General features: G+C 42.3%; 1 protein-coding gene across 1 annotated transcript in view; it reads right to left on the bottom strand.

Annotated features, from left to right (window-relative positions):
• LOC109907007 (kelch domain-containing protein 8B) overlaps positions 1-16,352 on the bottom strand; it is a 109,324-nt gene extending 92,972 nt beyond the window's left edge. The window contains exon 1 of the mRNA XM_020504812.2: positions 15,794-16,352. Within this exon, the coding sequence (XP_020360401.2) occupies positions 15,794-16,184 (391 nt within the window). The 5' untranslated portion in view covers positions 16,185-16,352. The remainder of the gene's footprint in view (positions 1-15,793) is intronic.
• Positions 16,353-21,868: the final 5,516 nt, after the last annotated feature.

Raw genomic sequence — 21,868 nt, 5'->3', positions numbered from 1 at the left:
CTCTCGCAATTCCGTTGTTTGCTGAATGCAGTTTTGTGAAAAGTCCTTGCTGCTTTTGCAACTGAGAAACTCTTTCGATGCTCTTGCCCTCTGCCCAGAAGACATATTCCTATATTTCTCTGCATCCTTCATCTGGAAGTGTTGGGACAAGTTGTAGTCTTTCAAGACAGCGATGCTCTCTTTGCACACTAAGCACAGAGCTTTCCCTGATACCTCAATAAAGAAATATTTCGATGTCCACTCTTGCTGGAACACCCAAAATTCATTGTCTACTTTCCTTACCTTTGAAAAACAATTTTTTGCGCAAAAAGGGGGAGGCTTGCAAACCGAAGAACACCATCCCAACCGTGAAGCACGGGAGTGGCAGCATCATGTTATGGGAGTGCTATGCTGTAGGAAGGACTGGCACACTTCACAAAATAGATGGCATCATGAGGGAGGAAAATTATGTGGATATATTGAAGCAACATCTCAAGACATCAGTCAGGAAGTTAAAGCTTGGTCACAAATGGGTCTTCCAAATGGACAATGACCCCAAGCATACTTCCAAAGTTGTGGCAAAATGGCTTAAGGACAACAATGTCAAGGTATTGGAGTGGCCATCACAAAGCCCTGACCTCAGTCCTATAGAACAATTGTGGGCAGAACTGAAAAAGTGTGTGCGAGCAAGGAGGCCTACAAACCTGACTTAGTTACACCAGTTCTGCCAGGAGGAATCGGCCAAAATTTACCCAACGTATTGTGGGAAGCTTGTGGAAGGCTACCTGAAACGTTTTACCCAAGTTAAACAATTGAAAGGCAATACTATCATATACCAATTGAGTGAATGTAACCTTCTGATCCACTGGGAATGTGATGAAAGAAATAAAAGCTTAAATAAATCATTCTCTCTACACTTATTCTGACATTTCACATTCTTAAAATAAAGTGGTGATCCTAACTGACCAAAGACAGGGAATTTTTACTAGGATTAAATGTCAGGATTTGTGAAAAACTGAGTTTAAATGTATTTGGCTAAGGTGTATGCAAACTTCCGACTTCAACTGTAAATCATTACACAAAGGTGAGTATTCTTTGGGCTTTTAATTTGAATAACAAATACATTTGAGTAAACTTTACTATTGCAAATTCTTTATGTGATCTGAGCATGATGCCGCGGGCCGTATTGAATCAGGTCGCGGGTGTCATATGACCACCGGGCTGGCCTTTGACTAGGCCTGGTCTAAGGGGTAGAAGAAAAAAATTATTATGTTTATTTTTGTGGAAGCAGCATCACTCTTTAATTGTCCAAATAGAATGTCCCCTCTGTGACAATAAAGTGCCCTAGCTCAATGAATTGGCAGCAACACAAAGAACTTCGGCCATGCCATTACACACTAACCACTCCATTTTAGCGGTGGTCTAAAAAAAATAAAGGGAACAAATCAAGTCTGTCTTCACAACAAATGAAGACTTTTACTGTGGAGAGAACATGCTGCTCAGAACTACTTCACAAAGACAGGAAGATGGTTCAACATATATATATCCATGAGGGACGACACTTTCTTTCTTTCATCTTTCACCACTATTACATTATTCATTTGATGAGCTTCTCTTGGGCAAAACCACTCTCTGTAGATTTCACATAGTCTTGTATTTATTCCATTTACCAAACCTTGTCTTCTCAGTGGCCGACTTGTGAGGCAATCTGGCTGCAAGTAACCTTATGTGGTTTAATAAAAAAAATATATTCTATGTTTTTAACCTTTATTTAACTAGGCAAGTCCGTTAAGAACCAATTCTTATTTACAATGACGGCCTACTGGGGAACAGTGGGGGCAGAACAACAGATTTTTACCTTGTCAGCTCCGGGATTCGATCCAGCAACCTTTCAGTTACTGGCCCAACGCTCTAACCACGAGGCTACCTGCCGACCCAAGAGTAATAGCCAGCTCGGCACTCCCTCTTGTCAGTTCCAACATATACATTCTGACATACAGGCTGAATATAACTGGCACTGCCAGTAAATGTATACACTTCGTGATACTTCTGAGATGTCTTCCATGCCTTACTCATTTGCCCCCCCACCCCACTAACCTTCCATTAGCAACCGCTTTGCATAGAAACAGACATCGCCATAGTAACTAAAGGAAAAGGAAAAGCTGCCTGTTTTGATAAGTGGGTAACTATTAGTGATGGTAGCAAATTATAGTGAGTCAACATGTTTTCAGAACCTTCATGTCCCTGACTGATCAAAACTCGGTTTCTCGTGCTCTCTCGTCTCTCTGCAGCAGACATATAGTGAGCAATATGTTTGGGACATTAAATCGCTATCAAATCGCAGTATCGAATCGCAATAGATATAGAATAGTGAGAATCACAATACATATCGTATCGACAATTAAGTATTGTAAAAATATCGTATAGTGAGGTCACTGGCAATTCCAAGCCCTAGTCACTATGTGATTACAAAGTTTAAAAAAACCAGAAACAAGGTTTTGCTCTATGGTATCGTATTGTACGGCTCTAGGATCTGTATACAGTCTGTGACGTCAGGGAGGTCATTAGTTGGAGAAGGTGAAGGACAGATGGCAGGACAGAGGTGACAGAGGGATGGATTCATCTTCGTTTCTCCTTCAGCCTCTCATCACTTAATGGTAGATTTCAGATCGAGTGGTTTGCCAGTGAAGGCATTAGCTGAATTGCTAATGAAACTTCCCCATGTAGGGCCCACCGCAATCCTCCCTCTGCTTCCGAACACCCTTCAGCCAAGTGAAATAAATGAGAGAAACACAGCTCGGAGGAGTAGAGGATAGAGGGAGAGAGACACAGAGGGAGAACATGAGAGGGGGTTGAAATGGGTGAGTGAAAATAGATTTTGGAAAGTTTTTTTCTGCAGAAGCATGAGGCAGACATAACTAATGAGAAACTACTGTAGCTTTGAAATAACATTTCAAATGTGTTCTGCAATCTTCATGTGCTCAGGAAACAGACACCAACAGGACACTGGACTGCATGCTGGATTGAACTTCCTTTCAGTGTAATTCTGTTGAAATTACAAGCACTATGAACATTTGTGTGTTTTGGGGGGACTTGCTGCTTAGAGAAAGGGATTGAGGAGTGGGGCAGGAGGGTTTGTGACAGGGGCAGGGGGCTGGTCAGAGTGAGACAGATTAAATCAGCAGATGATCTCAATAAGCTGTCTTAATGAGACATTCATCCATATTCATATCCTTGTTGCTAATTCTCAACTCCAGGGGGTATTTGCTTCTTATCATTTTGTGTGTGTGTGTGTGTGTGTGTGTGTGTGTGTGTGTGTGTGTGTGTGTGTGTGTGTGTGTGTGTGTGTGTGTGTGTGTGTGTGTGTGTGTGTGTGTGTGTGTGTGTGTGTGTGTGTGTGTGTGTGTGTGTGTGTGTGTGTGTGTGTGTGTGTGTGTGTGTGTGTGTGTGTGTGTGTGTGTGTGTGTCTGTGTGTGTGTCTGTGTGTGTGTGTGTGTGAGAGACTGTGAGCCGCTATGTTGGTTGAAAGGAATACTGGATGGTGATATTGGCTATGCTCTGTGCATCCACATCATAAAGCCCTGTAGCTTTATCTATTCAAGCAGAGAGGAGGAAGAGGAGAGAGAGTGCGAGAACATGCACGTCTGAAAGGAATACCTCACGGGGGACATAGGAAACATCCAACTTTCTTGGACCAGAGCTCCTTCCTGTAGCTGGCCATCAATCTATTATGTAACTTATAAAGCAGGCATGGATTCTACTTGAAAGCAGTGATCCTCATTCCTACTCCTGGAAAGCAGTGATCCTCATTCCTACTCCTGGAAAGCAGTGATCCTCATTCCTACTCCTGGAAAGCAGTGATCCTCATTCCTACTCCTGGAAAGCAGTGATCCTCATTCCTACTCCTGGAAAGCAGTGATCCTCATTCCTACTCCTGGAAAGCAGTGATCCTCATTCCTACTCCTGGAAAGCAGTGATCCTCATTCCTACTCCTGAAAAGCTTTAATACTGCGTGTTTTGTCCCAGCTCAGCAGTGAAACACCTGATTCAAGTCTTACCTGCTAATATCAGCCTATTAGTAATCATTGCATACAGAAAACACTAATAGACAGGAGAATCAGCCTCTGTGAGAGAAGTCGGCCCCTCAGATTTATTTGTGGCTCCCATCCCCATCAATGTTGCCCATAACTGAACTAGACATTAGGCAGTGGCAGATGAGGACCAACCTGTCTGACTTGACCTTGTTCTGTAACCAGAATATCTAGTGGCATGAAAACAAGAGACAGATCGATCTCTATCTCCTATTCCAAAGCACCAAGGTCAATAGGTTCATCTTCTGCACTACTGATTGATACACAGTTCACTGTATGTAAGCCTACTTTTAATGTAAGGTGTCCTTGAGTGTTCTGAAAGTCGTCTGCCTTGCAAAATGCATTTTGTTTTATGATTATTACTGTTACTATATGTCCTGTCAGATAAAGTAAGCACCCAGTTTTCATAATAGTTCTACTATGGTTGTTGCAAAAGTGTCTGATCTCAAGATCTCATAATATGTTAAACAGTTAACCCTCGAGGACAGGTTTTACTACAGATGCTTCCCATTTACTTTAGGGGATTTTCAGGCTCAGTAGTCTGCAGTTGATTGGTTTACATTACAGATAATTGGTAATTCTATAGCGGGCCTCAACTCATAGGCCTAGAGACTGCATGTTGCACACTAGGCAAATCACATTTCAGGCAACTCATATTAAAATCAGCACAACTCTTCATCCCAACACAACAGTTTTATTCTCAATACTAAGATACCTGCTACTTCCTATTCTACAGCATATGCTCCCGGCCCCCAGACAAGGCGGTTTCTCTCTGCATTGACGTTTTGGTTAGGCTATCTTCTTACTGTTTTCTTATGGTTTCCTTCAAATGGCGCATTCACAACTCCTATCACTTTAATTCCTTCACGTGATCTAGGTTTTTTCTGATCTGGTCTTTTCACCCCAATCAATCACAACAGCTTCACTCTTAAGCATTCTAAATCGGGTTCCTGGTGTACTATCATAACAGCTCGAACTACCACTCAATCCTTTCTCATGCTTTAGGCTAATATATCTTCACGCTCGACCCTGTTCTGCTCATCATTCTTCAACCCTCATCTCATCTTCAATCCTCATCTGTTTCACCCTCAAGTAACACAAAGGTGTTTTCTTTCACCTCAACGCCTTCTGTAATATGTCCCTATTGCTTTGTATTACTGCATGCATGACTGGGTTTGAAGCAAAGCAAACGTCCCATTATATCATACAAATTGCATTACAGCATGCATGGTTGTGTTCTACGTATAAGCATACATAACATTTTGTCTAAACACATCAGCAAATGTTTGATTCTGGTGCCAGCGTGCCATGCTTTATTTACAAAGTTCACATAATACTTATCCAATTACACTCATGCATATAGCGGTGGCAATCACTCATCATTACACCTTCTCAAATTGTAACAACGCAAGGGACTCAGCAGATCAACATTGGGCCGGGACTCTTGGCAGGTGCCCATATCTTCCCGCAATTTGCTATGCACTATTGGGGTCAACACTAAGCTAGCATTTGATGTTAATTATATAGGTACAGTACCAGTCAAAAGTTTGGACACACCTACTCATTCAAGGGTTTTTCTTTATTTTGACTATTTTCAACATTGTAGAATACTAGTGAAGACATCAAAACTATGAAATAACACATGCGGAATCATATAGTAACCAAAAAAGTGTTTAACAAATCAAAATAGCCACCCTTTGCCTTGATGACAGCTTTGCACACTCTTGGCATTCTCTCAACCAGCTTCATGAGGAATGCTTTTCCAACAGTCTTGAAGGAGTTCCCACATATGTTGAGCACTTGTTGGCTGCTTTTCTTTCACTCTGTGGTCCAACTCATCCCAAACCATCTCAACTGGGTTGATGTCGGGTGATTGTGGAGGCCAGGTCATCTGATAGAGCATTCCATCACTCTCCATCTTGCTAAAATAGCCCTTACACAGCCTGTGTTTTGGGTCAATGTTCTGTTGAAAAACAAATTATAGTCCCGCTATGTGCAACCAGATGGGATGGCGTATCGCTGCAGAGTACTGTGGTCCCCATGCTGGTTTAGTGAGCCTTGAATTTTAAATAAATCACAGACACCAGCAAAGCACCCCCACACCATCACACCTCCATGGTTCACGGTGGGAACCACACATGCGGAGATCATCCGTTCACCTACTCTGCTTGTCACAAAGACACGGTGGTTGGAATCAAAAATATCAAATTTGGACTCATCAGACCAGACAAGGACAGATTTCCACCAGTCTAACATCCATTGCTCGTGTTTCTTGGCCCAAGCAAGTCTCTTCTTCTTATTGGTGTCCTTTAGCAGTGGTTTCTTTGCAGAAATTTGACCATTAAGACAGTTGATGTTGAGATGTGTTTGTTACTTGAACTCTGTGAAGCATTTATTTGGTCTGCAATCTGATGACTCTAATGAATTTATCCTCTGCAGCAAAGGTAACTCTGGGTTTTCCATTCCTGTGGCGGTCATCATGAGAGCCAGTTTCATCATAGCACGTGACGGTTTTAGCGACTGCACTTGAAGAACATTTCAAAGTTCTTGACATTTTCCCGGATTGACTAACATTCATGTCAAACCTCTTAAGGATCGGACCCTTTGTCTCAATTTTCACATAAAATGACATACCCAAATCTAACTGCCTGTAGCTCATGACCTGAAGCAAGGATATGCATATTCTTGATACCATTTGAAAGAAAACACTTTGAAGTTTGTGGAAATGTTAAATTAATGTAGGAGAATATAACACATTAGATCTGGTAAAAGATAATACAAAGAAAAAACATGTGTTTTTATTTTTTGTACCATCATCTTTGAAATGCAAGAGAAAGGCCATAATGTATTATTCCAGCCCAGGTGCAATTTAGATTTGGCCACTACATGGCAGCAGTGTATGTGCAAAGTTTTAGACTGATCCAATGAACCATTGCATATCTGTTCAAAATGTTGTATCAAGACTGCCCAAATGTGCCTAATTGGTTTATTAATACATTTTCAAGTTCATAATTGTGCACTCTCCTCAAACAATAGCATGGTATTCTTTCACTGTAATAGCTACTGTAAATTGGACAATGCAGTTAGATAAAAAATAATTTAAGCTTTCTTCCCAATATAGAAAATAGTAAAAATAAAGAAAAATTCTGCAATGAGTAAGTGTGTTCAAACTTTTGACTGGTACTGTATGTTGCATTATGACATGCGTGGTTGGGTAGATGTACAGTGGGGCAAAAAAGTATTTAGTCAGCCACCAATTGTGCAAGTTCTCCCACTTAAAAAGATGAGAGGCCTGTAATTGTCATCATAGGTACACTTCAACTATGACAGACAAAATGAGGAAAAAAATCCAGAAAATCACATTGGAGGATGAATTTTATGAATTTATTTGCAAATGATGGTGGAAAATAAATATTTGGTCACCTACAAACAAGCAAGATTTCTGCTTCGATGCCAGCTGTCCAGCAAAGGGCTATGTGTCATCAGCACTTGGTTCCGAGGAGCATTCCACGGAGACGAGGCCATATCCCAAACTATTTCATAAAATTCCATATTGCATTCTGCCTCTGTTCGTTCAGTTAAGCCTGTACTCGATTGAAGTGTGACTGGAGGGAATAGGTCGTGCAGGATGAAGCTACAATCCTAAAGATGAAACTGCCTATGAGAATGTAATGTTCTATTAGCAAGTCAGCATTATCCTATTAGGCTATGATTTCAGTTAATGGTAATATATATCCCTAGAGAAAGGAATAGTGGGTTGTTTTAAGTCACTGTGAATATGAAGGTGTGCTGAGAGGTTCAACAAAGTGACGAATAGGGAGGTAATTATACAGTGTGTTCTGGATCTGTCAGCTTGACACTCCTTCCCACCCTGGACAATAGGGTCTCTCTGTCTCCGGCAAAGGCCACCTGTCGGACTCTTGCTGTGTACTCTACAGTACAGAAACACAGCATAGTCTTCCCAAAACCCTCCCCTCTCCCCTCTGGGTGAAGGAAACGTCCTTGTCCGGAAAGTGAAGTGAGCCTGAGAAACTGCTCTACACAGCCTGCTGTCTGCTGCCAGGCTTAAGACACTAAGCTAGCAAACTTTCTCTTTGTGGTGGGTTCATTTAATTGTCTCCCTCCATGACATCACATCAGCCACAGCAAAGCCCTGGGTTTTCTAATATACTATGAGTGGCTTTACTGTGTGTGAGAGTTTGTCAGGATGGGGCAGCCAGCCCCTAAAGAAAAGAGAAAGGAAGAGACTCCATGTTCCATTAAATTTGACCTAATCTATATACAGCACTATCTATTTGCCAAAGTAATGACATTCTACAAGTTTTTAGTCACAGTGGATCAGCTTTCAAACGCAGTGCAGTAGCATTCAGAATCTGTGCAACAAACAATTACATCTCATGGGAATGGTGTACTTTGTTTTTTTCCCAGAATAGCAGTACAAATAGCTTCAGCAGCATAAATTGAATGTTTTCCTGTGAAGGTACAGTGTACAGACAGACTATCAGACATGGGAGGCGGGTGGGCGGTGGGACAGAGTATAGGCAGGAGGGCTTCACACACAACACACACTACTGGGCACAGGGATAATGAGCTCCGATGTGACTCGTGAAAGAACCTAAACCGACTCCATTACTGCTGCAGGCAGATGCGCATTTCTGAAAGCCCGAAAAACACCCCCGTTTGTACACCGCGTTAGTGAGTGTGTGTCTGTGTGTTGCTCTCCTATTCAGCGCAGGTTCCTCTGATCCCCATGGTCAAACAAAACACTGACGCACACTGGGGTCACACTTGCAAAATAAAATCAAACGGCCATTACACAATAACACTGAGAGAAGGAGACTAATGGCTTGGAGGCCTCAGCGGGTTTCATTTAACTGTGTGTGTGTGTGTGTTCCTACATTATCTGGACCCCAAAGTACTAACATTTCACCTGAATATCATGAAAAGGGTAGTCTGGACCTTCATCATGTCCTCAATTTGTTCAAATGTTTAAGGCATAGATTTAGAGTTTTGGAGTTAATGTTAGGTTTAGGGTTACGTTTAAAGTTAGGTTTAGGGTTTTGGGGGTTAAGTTTAGGTTAAGGTTGGGGTAAGGGTTCAGGAAAATAGGATCTTTAATGGTCAAACATTTTTACACCACAAAAAGTCCTGAAATTTCACAAAAACAAAGTATGTGTTTATGTGTGTGTATATATGACTATGTGCATGCATATTAAGCATGCCTTAAAAGTCCTGCTGTGCTTATTAAAAACGTAAGTATGAAACAGTGTTTTCAGGCTGAAAGATATAAAGACGTTAATTCATTACAATCTCTTTTGTATTGTTGAGTGTCCCAGGGGACAGTGCCATAGTGGGTTCATGTCCTGTTGGGTTTGCTATTTGATTGAGACAGGAGGGTAGCTAATAGCGCTGTAATCTCTGTCTATTTCTTCTTACAAGAGAAATTCTACAATTTCCTGCCTCACTTCTTTGTGTTTGGATGTTGTTGTTGTTCACATAATAGTGACACTGCAGCTGCAGAACATAGATACAAACAAGTCATGAAAACGTTTGATGTGTTCAGATCAACCCAAAAAACTGGCTATTAGCATATCATACAAAGTGTTTCAGAGACCCTACTTGCTCTGGAACTATTTTGCATAATACATTATTCTCTAGCAAGACCTGAAGCTTGGTGCGACCAAACGAGGACATAAAAGACTATTTAAGTGAGCCAAGCTCTTGGAAGTAATTGGCAGAAGAAGTTCTGAGACATGGTTGTAATAAAACCTAAGGAGATGACAACATAGTGGAACTGCTTTTTAATCAGGCAAGTAGCAGGTCAGCCAACAGGGAAGGCTTGACAGCCCATCAAAAGACTACAGCCACTATTTGGAATAATCTTAGATATGAAGCACATATTAAGTAGAAAGGGAAATTTACCAGGCTTGTTCCTGCTAAATGTGAAATTAAAAGCTTAAACCTCCATTGGCAAGACATGGGTGGCTGTGGTAACGGAGCTGGTTGAACAGGAGGTAAAAACAGGAGAAGACGGATTCAGTTCAGAGGTGGAGAGGAGAAGGCGGCAGGGCCTAACCCCAGCCATGCATGCCATTCACAATACCGACAGAAATAGCAACAGAAGAGAAGAGGGAATCAAAGGTTGGCACGGTGACGGAAACATGGTTAAAAACGATGATGTTGTGCTCTCTGGTTTGTGTCACTACAGTTAAAAATGATGCTGTTGTGCTCTCTGGGTTGTGTCACCATGGTTAAAAACTATGCTGTTGTGCTCTCTGGGTTGTGTCACCACAGTTAAAAACAGTGCTGTTGTGCTCTCTGGGTTGTGTCACCACAGTTAAAAATGATGCTGTTGTGCTCTCTGGGTTGTGTCACCACGGTTAAAAACAGTGTGTTGTGCTCTCTGGGTTGTGTCACCACAGTTAAAAATGATGCTGTTGTGCTCTCTGGGTTGTGTCACCACGGTTTTAAAAAACGATGCTGTTGTGCTCTCTGGGTTGCTCTTCGCCCCAACACACACACACTCTCGCTGTCACACATCTAAATACAAACATACACACACACACACACACACACACACACTTGTTGCTAAGCAACAGCAATGCTCGCTTGATCAGTTGACTGCACGACCAAGAGTGTGAGTGAAGGAGTGAGAAGGAAAATGGTTAAAGAGAGAAAAACAGAGTTTGATAAGAGGAGTGAGAGATGGGGAAGAGGTGGGTAAGAATACAACTGTCTATTCTGCATGATGTGATGTGCTGAGGGGCTGAGGGGCTAGCCTCAGAGCCAACTGTCACTCAGCTGTCAGAGAGACATCAGGAAGTATCAGTGGAGAAGCTGATAGGTTGGGAAGTTTAGAGCACAAGTCAGAGACCAGAGGGGTACACTACAAAGCAAAATCAATGAGTTAGCCAGCTAATTTTGAAAAGCAACCAGAAATAACTATTGATTTTATGGTTAAAATCATAGCTCAACTTAAATATGTAATTCGTTTGTTAAATTAATTAGACCATGCCCATTTCAAGTGTATCTTTCTACAAAATAATATCACAAATATTCTGACAAGTTAGCTCGCTAATCCTGCTTTGTAGTATACCCCTCTGGTTTATCTTACCACACACAGCTTACAGCTGCCAGTCCCCACAGCACAGGAAGCCATGACTACCTCACTGACAAACCTCACTGGCACAGTAGGAGCACTACTGAGACAGCAAATGAAATAGAGTACTGTTGAAACAGAGCAACTGCTGTTCACCTTTACACGCAATACTTTACAGAATACAATGATAATCCATTTAGCCATATCCTGTCTCAAAGGTACTTGTTGCCTGATTTGTGAAAACAGCATTAGATGCTAGCAGGCATATTGAAACGGAAAACTCTACAATTAATTATTTGTACACCGGGATGTTTTAGCTTGCACCTGTAACCAAGATGTTATGTCATGCCAGACAGTCAATTAAACATGACATGTAACGTCTGTGGTTGAAGATTATGCTGATATTGCACATGCTTTGGGATGGAGCAGGAGTCAGGTATGGTCTCTGTCTACTGTCTCAACTGATAACTCATTGGCGTCCTCTCACATCACACCCGATGTCAACATCACACTCTAACACACAGAGACTAATTGACATATTCCAGAATGAGGCCATCTCTCAGCCAGCTGTGTGACACCCCTATCAAACACTTGTGATGAATCGTTAAAAACAAAACAAACAAGAGGGGGAAGTCAGTCACAAAGGCCTGAAAAGGTAACAGAAGTATATTTCCATAAGCTTTACCAGTGATTATTCACAGAGTTTAAAACCATAATCGCTCCCACTCATAGTACACTGAGAGTGTTTTAACAAAGTTCCACTCTCTCTTGTACCCAGGGATACTTGTGAAACCCAGAGGCCTAAAGTAGAAGCATGTTCACATTCATGAGCGTAAACAAACTGAAACCGCCTACAGAAAACACAATGGAAACAACACTTCACCTATGCTGAACAAAGTCACTTGTCTACCTGTGCTGTTTCCTATCTTCAGTATGACTCTATATTATTATGACCTTGAAAGGTCATGGTGATGCAGCCGTCTGGTAAGTAGTAATGTAAACAGAGAGCAACAGGAAACTGCAGAGGAGCACTTAAAGCTAAACATCCATATATCTTCTCTCTCCAGCAGCTCTTCAAACTGCATAAGCATACAGTACCAGTCAAACGTTTGGCACACCTAGTCATTACAGGGTTTTTCTTTATTTGTACTATTTTCTACATTGTAGAATATTAGTGAAGACATCAAAACTATGAAATAACACATATGGAATCATGTAGTAACCAAAAAAGTGTTAAACAAATCAAAATATATTTTGCATTTGAGATTCTTTAAAGTAGCTACCCTTTGTCTTGATGACAGCTTTGCACACTCTTGGCATTCTCTCAACCAGCTTCATGAGGTAGTCATGAAGTTGCTTGCAAGTTTAGTAGATGGCTGTACTAGTTGCCATGGTCACCTAACAAACAAGCTTGCTAGCTAGTCGAACCATCAGTCCTCCTAAATATTAGCTTGCTAACTATTTATGAAAATCGATTTCAACAATGGCAATAATGTTAACCTTTTCACCCGTGAGCTCTAATGGCGTGAGTCGTTTTATGAAGGTGATGTCAGAATGCACTCGCTGTTCCAAAATGTAATCGTTACGCAACAGGACAGTTAACACGCGCTGCCTGCTACTTATCTATAGGCAATGTTTTTATCCCTTGCTTGCTAGCTAGCCAACTACAGCTAACTTACATTCATGTCAAAAAGTGCAGCCAGAATAACAGCAAAGTAGCTGCACTTGCATTTGTTTAAGCTGTTTTCTGGTACATTTATTTGTATACATCCATCACAATGAGCTAATGAGGCATGATTTTGCCTGTGATAAATGTGCTCACTCATCAGGACACTGTTGGTCAGAGGATCTAGCCAACAACACAGCTAACACAATCACTTCAAACTGAAGCTGGAAAGGCCGCTAACTAGCTGCACTTGGTTTCCATTGACCTTTTTTCAATTGACATTTCTTTGTATATATCCATACAAATGATGCCAGCTGATTCATGATTTCGCTGCCTTTGTCTCGTTCCGACATGTTCATGACTACGAGACAGCTGGAGATTGAATTTGAATATTGAAACAATGTTGCAAATGTCAGAAACAGAAAGCAAGGTATATACAAATCTCCGCTGTTGAAAACTAAATGCTAGCCGAAAAGAAATGTGAGATAATGTAGTGGAGATCAAGTTTATAAATTGTGGATTGAGCAGTCAGATGGAACAGAGTATATAGGCATTTTAACATCATAGATATAGCCGGAGGTAAATGGTGGAATAGACACCATTTACGGTTTTAACCAATCAGCATTCACGATTAGACCCTATAGACCACGATATATCAGCTCGGTAGAATTCATTGGCTAAAGTTCATCCTTAAATGTTCTGTTTGAGCTGCTTTTGAAAGCAAAAGTTGAATTGAAAACATTCCTAACAGCAAATTAACACATTTCTAGTGGCAAATGTGCTAAATTATAACCCTGGTATGAAAGGGATTATCAACTCAGGGCTCTATGCGTTTTCTGGAAAATAATGCAACTCAGTGGAAGGTCAGTTCCACTCTGCGTGTCGTGGAACACACCTTCCGGGTCCTTCATTATTTTCCATAGAACGCAGAGCCCCTCATTGATTATCCCTTAGAATGCCCTTCAAGCCAATCAGAAACAAGTATTCAACAACGCCGTGGTATAAAGAATGTTTATGCCTCATATCTGTTCTGACCTTTTCGAAGAAAGTAAAAACCTAAGAAATCATGTGTCGTTATTAAATGATACCTTCTTATCAAATGTACAAGTTAAAATGACAGTATGCGTATGTGTCTGCTGTCTACCTTTCCTTTTTAAAGATCTATATAGTGTATTTACAGTAACAGTAAACATTTTGGAAACACCTACTCATTGCAAGGTTTTTCTTTATTTTTACTATTTTCTACATTGTACAATAATAGTGAAGTCATCAAAACTATGAAATAACACATATGGAATCATGTAGTAACCAAAAAAGTGTTAAGCAAATCAAAATATATGTTGTATTTGAGATTCTTCAAAGTAGCTACCCTTTCCTTGATGACAGCATTGCACACTCTTGGCATTCTCTCAACCAGCTTCATGAGGTAGTCACCTGGAACAGTTTCAATTAACAGGTGTGCCTTAAATTTGTGGAATTTCTTTCCTTCTTAATGCGTTTGAGCCAATCAGCTGTGTTGTGACAAGGTAGGGGTGGTATACAGAAGATATCCCTATTTGGTAAAAGACCAAGTCTATATTATGACAAGAACAGCTCAAATAAATGAAGAGAAATGACAGTCCATCATTACTTTAAGACATGGTCAGTCAATGGTCAGTCAATGCGGAACATTTCAAAAACGTTTAAGTTTCTTCAGGTGCAGTCACAAAAACCATCAAGCCCTATGATGAACTGACTCTCATGATGACTGCCACAGGAACGGAAGACCCAGAGTTAACTCTGCTAAAGAAGATAAGTTCATAAGAGTTACCAAGCTCAGAAATTGCCGCCCAAATAAATGCTTCACAGAGTTCAAGTAACAGACACATCTCACCATCAACTATTCAGAGGTGACTGTGCAAATCAGTCCTTCATGGTTGAATTGCTGCAAAGAAACCACTACTTAAGGACACTAATAAGAATTTTGGTTCCAACCATCGAATAGTTGAACGGCTGATCTCCGTGTGTGTGGTTCCCACCGTGAAGCATGGAGGAGGTGGTGTGATGGTGTGGGGGTGCTTTGCTGGTGACACTGTCTGTGATTTATTTAGAATTTAAGGCACACTTAACCAGCATGGCTACCACAGCATTCTGCAGCGATTTGCCATCCCATCTGGTTTGCGCATAGTGGAACTATCATTTGTTTTTCAACAGGCCAACGACCTAACACACCTCCAGGCTGTGTAAGGGCTATTTGACCAAGAAGGAGAGTGATGGAGTGCTGTATCAGATGACCTGGCCTCCACAGTCACCCGACCTCAACCCAATTGAGATGGTTTGGTATGAGTTGGACCACAGAGTGAAGGAAAAGCAGCCTACAAGTGCACAGCATATGTGGGAACTCCTTCAAGAACTTCAAGCATTCCAGGTGCAGCTGGTTGAGAGAATGCCAAGAGTGTGCAAAGCTGTCATCAAGGCAAAGGGTGGCTATTTTGATTCGTTTAACACTTTTTTGGTTACTACATGATTCCATATGTGTTATTTCATAGTTTTGATGTCTTCACTAGTATTCTACAATGTAGAAAATAGTAAAAAATAAAGAAAAACCCTGCAATGAGTAGGTGTGTCCAAACTTTTGACTGGTGCTGTACAAAACTTGAGACAACTCTCAGATGACAGGGAAAGGGGAAATGGTTTCCTATCCAATATGTTTACTTAATCAGGATGAGGTATTCTTCTAAACCACAGCTCGAGACAACAACTAAAGCTCCTCAATATGCATAACAGTCTTAAAGGTCTTAGTGACACTAGTTAATTAGAACTAAAGAGAACCTGCTCCTGAGAGAACTTGTCAGGGCGGTGGAAAGCCTTTTCCAGTACAATTCACAGTTCAATTATTAAACTGCAGAGTGAGAGGGTTGGAGCTCAACATTATACTATCCTGTTGCAGCAGTAGTACAGTATGAGGTGGACTCTTACCTTTCTCTAATGAGGTGATGCCCATGGAGGGTTGTCCTAGGCTGGCCTTCCTCTCCCACTTGCCCTCGTCAGGGTTGTAGACCTCCACGGAGGACAGGGGGCTCTGCTGGCCATCCATGCCCCCCATTACCATTACCTGACCCCCCAGGGCCACCGCTGATGCCCCTGCACGGGCTGTAGGGAGTGGAGGTAACTGGGTCCATGTCTGGCTCTCTATGTCCAGCACCTCGGCAGTGTCTAGAGGCAGGCCTGTCTCACTGCAGCCCCCGAGCACATAGAGCAGGCCATCATGGACCACAGGGGTGCAGTAGACCCTGCACGTGGACATGGGGGGGAACACTTCCCAGTACAGGGACTTGACTAGGCTCACTGCCATCTCGAGTATAGGCATCTCTCCTGAGGCTGACGAAGGTGATGGGTCATTACATGCACGGACGGGTGGGGGGACAAACAAAAACACAACAAACAGAGAAGCAGGGGCACTGCGGATCAACCTCCGGTATTTCTGCTCTGCTACCTGATCCCCTGTCTCTAGTGAGAGAGGGAACGTGACAGAGAAAGAGAGGGGGGGGGGGGGGGGGGGGGAGGCTACTTCAGCACTTCAGCCTCTACCACCCAATGTTGTATTAATGAATTTGTTGATGTTTTAAAGCAGGGTTGCCATCTGCCCTTTATTTCTCATTTTACTCCATTCAAGGGCCTTTATTTTGGTTAAAAAATCACTGCAGTTGATTGTTGTGCAGCTGTGCGCTGCTCTCTAGAGAGGAATACACTAAAACAAGGTTTTTTGAAGGCTTCCTATAGCGAACACACGCAAAAGGTGTGCCCGGCTTTATGCACAATCCCTGTGAAGTGTTAGCGTCAAGTGGAAGATGGAGCTGGATCAAACAACGAAGGAGAAAAACCTACAGGGTGTGACCTTCACGGTAATGATAATTCATGATAATCCACTGCAATGACTTGGAAGGAACCTGCATTCACATTCTCAGCCAAAGGCAATTATCCTGGGCTTCAGCTGTTATTTGAATCTGGTGAAGAGGGTAAAAAACTAAATCGAACAAAGGCTTCAAATGAAAACTCCCTCCAAGTATAATAGGAATAAGCTCTTGAGGTCAGACAGAAAGTTTCTAATTAGACCAAAACACTAAATTCCAGAAGGCAGCTGTCAGGGCCCAACTGGGGCTGAGGAGTAACTGTTGTTCCCCTGAGACACAGTGAGGCTCCCACAGAGATTCCTGGCCTGTGGAAAATAAAAGAGCCAGCCCTGTGACCCTGTGGACGATTCAGCCGTGGGCAGCCAGCGCCGTGACATTTACAGCCAAGGCCAATGACAGGGGGTACTGGGGGGTGGGGGGGTGGAGGTCTAGGACAGCACGATCCACACACCAGCAGTACACCAAAGGTCCCTGCTTCCACTGGGGCTCTCAGGGTTCGGGTCGCACCGACTGAATGTCTAATTGGTAGACAAGCATCGTTAATTATGAGAACAGAGAGAGCATGTGACAGAAATGGGTGTTGTGGAAAAGGAGAAAAAGCGAATGAATGGGGAGGAGAGAAATTGAGAGAGGGCAAAGTGAAGTAGACAGGTGTAGTAAAAGAAAGATAGAGAGAAAACAGACAGAGATAGACAGATATGGGGAGATGTAGAGCAATCGTTAGAGGCCTGGGGGTGTGACGCTGGCTGAGTGCAGGAAGGGGTTTCTCCACCCAGAGAGAAAAGATGGACAGATATCTCTTCAGAGAGACCCTGTGTTTTTACAGTTCAGGAAGGATCAGGTCTTCTTCTGCAGAGCCTCTTATAAGTCCACAGGTGTATCTTCCACTAGCTCTAACACACCACCCACTGGGCACACACTGGTTGAATTAATGTTGCTTCCACGTCATTCCAATGAAATTAGGTTGAACCAACGTGGAAAAGACATTGAATTGACATCTGTGCCCAGTGGGCACACTCCAAGATGGGCCTCTCCTCTTTACCTCTTCTGATAGGGCTTGTTGTTAGGTTACAATGTACCAATGTATCCCTGCAGCAGAGTACTAGATTTGTGTTAGTTCCTGAAAGTGTTCAATAGAAACACACCAGATGGGCCGAGTCAGCTGAAGGAATGCAGGCTCAAAACTAGAACAGTTCCCACAGGATCGATTCCAAGAGGCCAGAGATGCTAGCAAACATCCCCCCCCCCCCTCGTAATCAGAGTAGGTGGATTTGAAATTAAGGATGAAAAGTGTAAAAGGATGCACACTTGTTGGTATTCAAGGGGCAGGAATCTGACTCTCCCGGTAGTCTCCTGAAGCTCTTCCTCAGTGGTAGGTGTAGTCCAGGGGTGATTGGAGGAGAAGCGGGGAGTTGTGTTGTGGCAGAAAAGGTCCTGGAGGAGCTTACCTAAGCTCTTACTCCTGCAGGAGGGTAAATCAAACAAGACAGAACAAGAGAAAAACTATCAATTAACTTGCAGGTAAACTGTGGAGAGATAAAAAGAGGGAGAGAGATAGAATGAGAGAGAAAGAGAGCACCAGTAATTGAGTGCCTCCTCAGGTGGGACTACCTGTCATGTAATTAAATCAAGCTAAACAAATCCCAACAGAATGAACCACAGTGGAATAAACTCCCTTGACGACAACAGTCAGATGCACTTTTATGATTTCCCCACACAGATTGAAAAAGACATCAAAACACAATAGTAACGGGAAATAGTCTTGATTTCGTTCGTTGGTACATATTTATTGCAACAATGTTCAGGTGCCACTATATTTCCCGGTAGAGTGGGTCCTGGATATCACTGTTTGTTTTTTCACAAACCTTTTGAGCTGCTGTGTGTGACCTACTAGATAGATTGTCTTTGATGTGTCTCAATAGGTGAATTCAAAGCACTTGACTCTGCAGGCTCAGTCAAGGCCACTGATACTGAGATCAGTACCATGACAACAACACTACCATTATCCCTTTTATATCTGCCTGGCTCACTTAACATCTATTTATATGTCAGTTCATTTTACTCTTCAAAAAGAATATGTATTGTATATTATTACCAAAGAAATGCAATGTAAACAGTATCTTTAAAATGGCAACTATTGCATTAAGAATCCCAGAGACTGTGGCGTGTGGAGTATGTATGGTACATTGGTTTGGATGTGCAAATGCCAAACTTTTCGAGGGTCTTTAATGTGTAAATTCACCTTTTCAGGACTACACTCCTTTTGTTATCTTCAGATGCCCTTTCCCTCTCTCTTTTCATCCCTTTCTTTCCCTTCCTCCTTGCGCCGGCTGTGAACTCCCCCTCTCTCTTTGAGCAGACAGACAGCAGATAGAGACCCTCTGAAACGGGGAGAGAGTGAAAGAGAGACAGAGAAAGAGACAGGGAAAGAGATAGCTAGAGACAGAGGCAGGCTTCAGACCCAGAGAAGTCACACTTCCAACCGCTGAAACCCCATCAGACCCCAGAAGGGCTGCTCAGCTGCATATGATGTCAATGCCACAGTAATAAGCTGCGAGGCGACCCATACGGCGGGCCCATACGACAGGCCCAGCATACCCCTGGGCCCCTCCTGAGCATCACATCAAACTCATTCAGTCACGCATGGAGTTGATATTTTACCACTAGTACGGTTTTGTCAGGAGTACTCGACTCATATTTAGAGGGGAGCTTTGGTATTCACACAAAAGACAATAGTCAATAGCCAGGATTGTGAAACAAATATGCATATTATTCTTGGTTCTGATTAATATTATCAATATGTACATTTGAATTGAGTTAAATGTTGAACTAATGATTAACTAATTGATGTGTATCTGAATTGCAGAGTGACTTGTTAATCAGGGGATCACTAAGTGAAGCAGTATTATGAATCTCTTATTATTACTATTAGGAGTCAGAATCTGGTCAACAGTATAAGCCATAATAATGTGCTGTTGTTCATGGTGCCTCAGCCCTTGAAACCTCTTGTAGGCTACAGCAGGAGTACAGGTCTTACTAAGTAGCCTCAGGAGGAGGATGTGTTTCACTTCCTGCCATAGCCACAGAAAGTAGGGGTGCTGAGGCAGCTGCAGCACCCCCTGAAAAATCAAACAAATATACAGTACCAGTCAAAAGGTTTGGAGACACCTACTCATTCAAGGGTTTTTCTTTATTTGGATTGTTTTCTACATTGTAGAATAAAAGTGAAGACATCAAACCTATGAAATAACACATATGGAATCATGTACTAAGCAAAAAAGTGTTAAACAAATCAAAATATATTTTTTATTTGAGATACTTCAAAGTAGACACCTTTTGCCTTGATGACAGCTTTGCACTCTTGGCATTCTCTCAACCAGCTTCACAATGTAGAAAATAGTACAAATAAAGACAAACACACCTCAACATCAACTTTTCAGAGGAGACTGTGTGTATGAGCAATGGACATTAGACTGGTGGAAAGCTGTGCTTTGGTCTGGAGTCCAAATGTGAGATTTTTGGTTCCAGCTGCTGTGTCTTTGTCAGACGCACTGTGGGTGAATGGATGATCTCCTCATGTGTAGTTCCCACCGTAAAGCATGGAGTAGGTGGTGTGATGGTGCTTTGCTGGTGACCCAGTCTGTGATTTATTTAGAATTTAAGGCACACTTAACCAGCATGCTACCACAGCATACTGGCACGATACGGCATCCCATCTGGTTTGGACTTAGTGGGACTATCATCTGTTTTTCAATAGGATAATGACCCAACTCACCTCCAGGCTGTGTAAGGACTATTTGACCAAGAAGGAGAGCGATGGAGTGCGGCATCAGATAATCTGGCCTCCACGATCACCCGACCTCAACCCAATTGAGATGGTTTGGGATGAGTTGGACCGCAAAGTGAAGGAAAAGCAGCCAACAAGTGCTCAGCATATGTGGGAACTCCTTCAAGACCGTTGGAAAAGCATTCCAGGTGAATCTGGTTGAGAGACTGCCAAGTGTGTTTAAAGCTGTCATCAAGGAAAAGGGTGACTACTTATCTCAAATATTTTTTGATTTGTTTAACACTTTTTGTTACTACATGATTCCATGTGTGTTATTTCATTGTTTTGATGTCTTCATTATTATTCTACAATTTTAGAAAATAGTAAAAAATAAAATAACTTGAATGAGTAGGTATGTCCAAACTTTTGTATATATAGTACCAGTCAAAAGGGATGGCAGGTAGCCTAGTGGTTCGAGCATTGGGCCAGTAACCGAAAGGTTGCTGGATCGAATTCCCGAGCTGACAAGGTAAAAATCTGTCATTCTGCCCGAGGTGTGCCACCTTAACCCACTGTTCCCCAGGCACCGAAGATGTGGATGTCGATTAAGGCATCCCCCCGCACCTCTCTGATTGAGAGGGGTTGGGTTAAATGCGGAAGACACATTTCAGTTGAAGGCATTCAGTTTTTACAACTAAAAAGTTGTGCACTGGGCCTTTAATCGTCCTGTATTAGTGGACCGATATAGCCATCTGCAGCTTGGGAAAACTACTTCCCCCGGCTATGGTTCCTGGGTAGGTTTTGTGAGGGCTTTTCTGGCTTCTCTTCAGAAAATGCACCCAGAGACAATTGCATAATTACTACAGCTGGCACCTTTCAAGACTAAAACTCAAAACGGTTAAACATTTTTACAACCACCTCATCATGATCCTCCTCTGTCCCTTTGCAACAAACACCCCTCTCCCGTCCCTGCTGACAGTCGTCTTACACAAGCCCCCCGCCCCACCCCCCCGTGTCCCAGAGGGACTGAGCACAGCAAGGATCTGAGAGGAAGAAGAGCTTAAAAAACAGTATCAAGAGAACAAGCCACAGGCAATACCAAGCTCAGAATATATCATATACAGATAAAACCTCAATAGTAATGATAGCCTACATGCAGTAACTTGAAAATTACACACACATTGACAGAGATATGCATGAATATATGCATGGACATAAGGGTTAAGTTCATTATGGAATGGTAGTAGAACACTGAAATGTGTTGCATATTTAAATCATTTGGGGGTAAATTATTTTCCACTGATCAGTGCAAATGAATGCGGAGAGATGGTAAATAGCTTCCTCTTTGAGTATGCATGCCTACAAGCTTGGTAG

The sequence above is a fragment of the Oncorhynchus kisutch genome, linkage group LG17, assembly GCF_002021735.2.
Source record: "Oncorhynchus kisutch isolate 150728-3 linkage group LG17, Okis_V2, whole genome shotgun sequence".
Lineage (NCBI taxonomy): Eukaryota > Metazoa > Chordata > Actinopteri > Salmoniformes > Salmonidae > Oncorhynchus > Oncorhynchus kisutch.
This window is presented reverse-complemented; position numbering and strand designations above follow the sequence as displayed.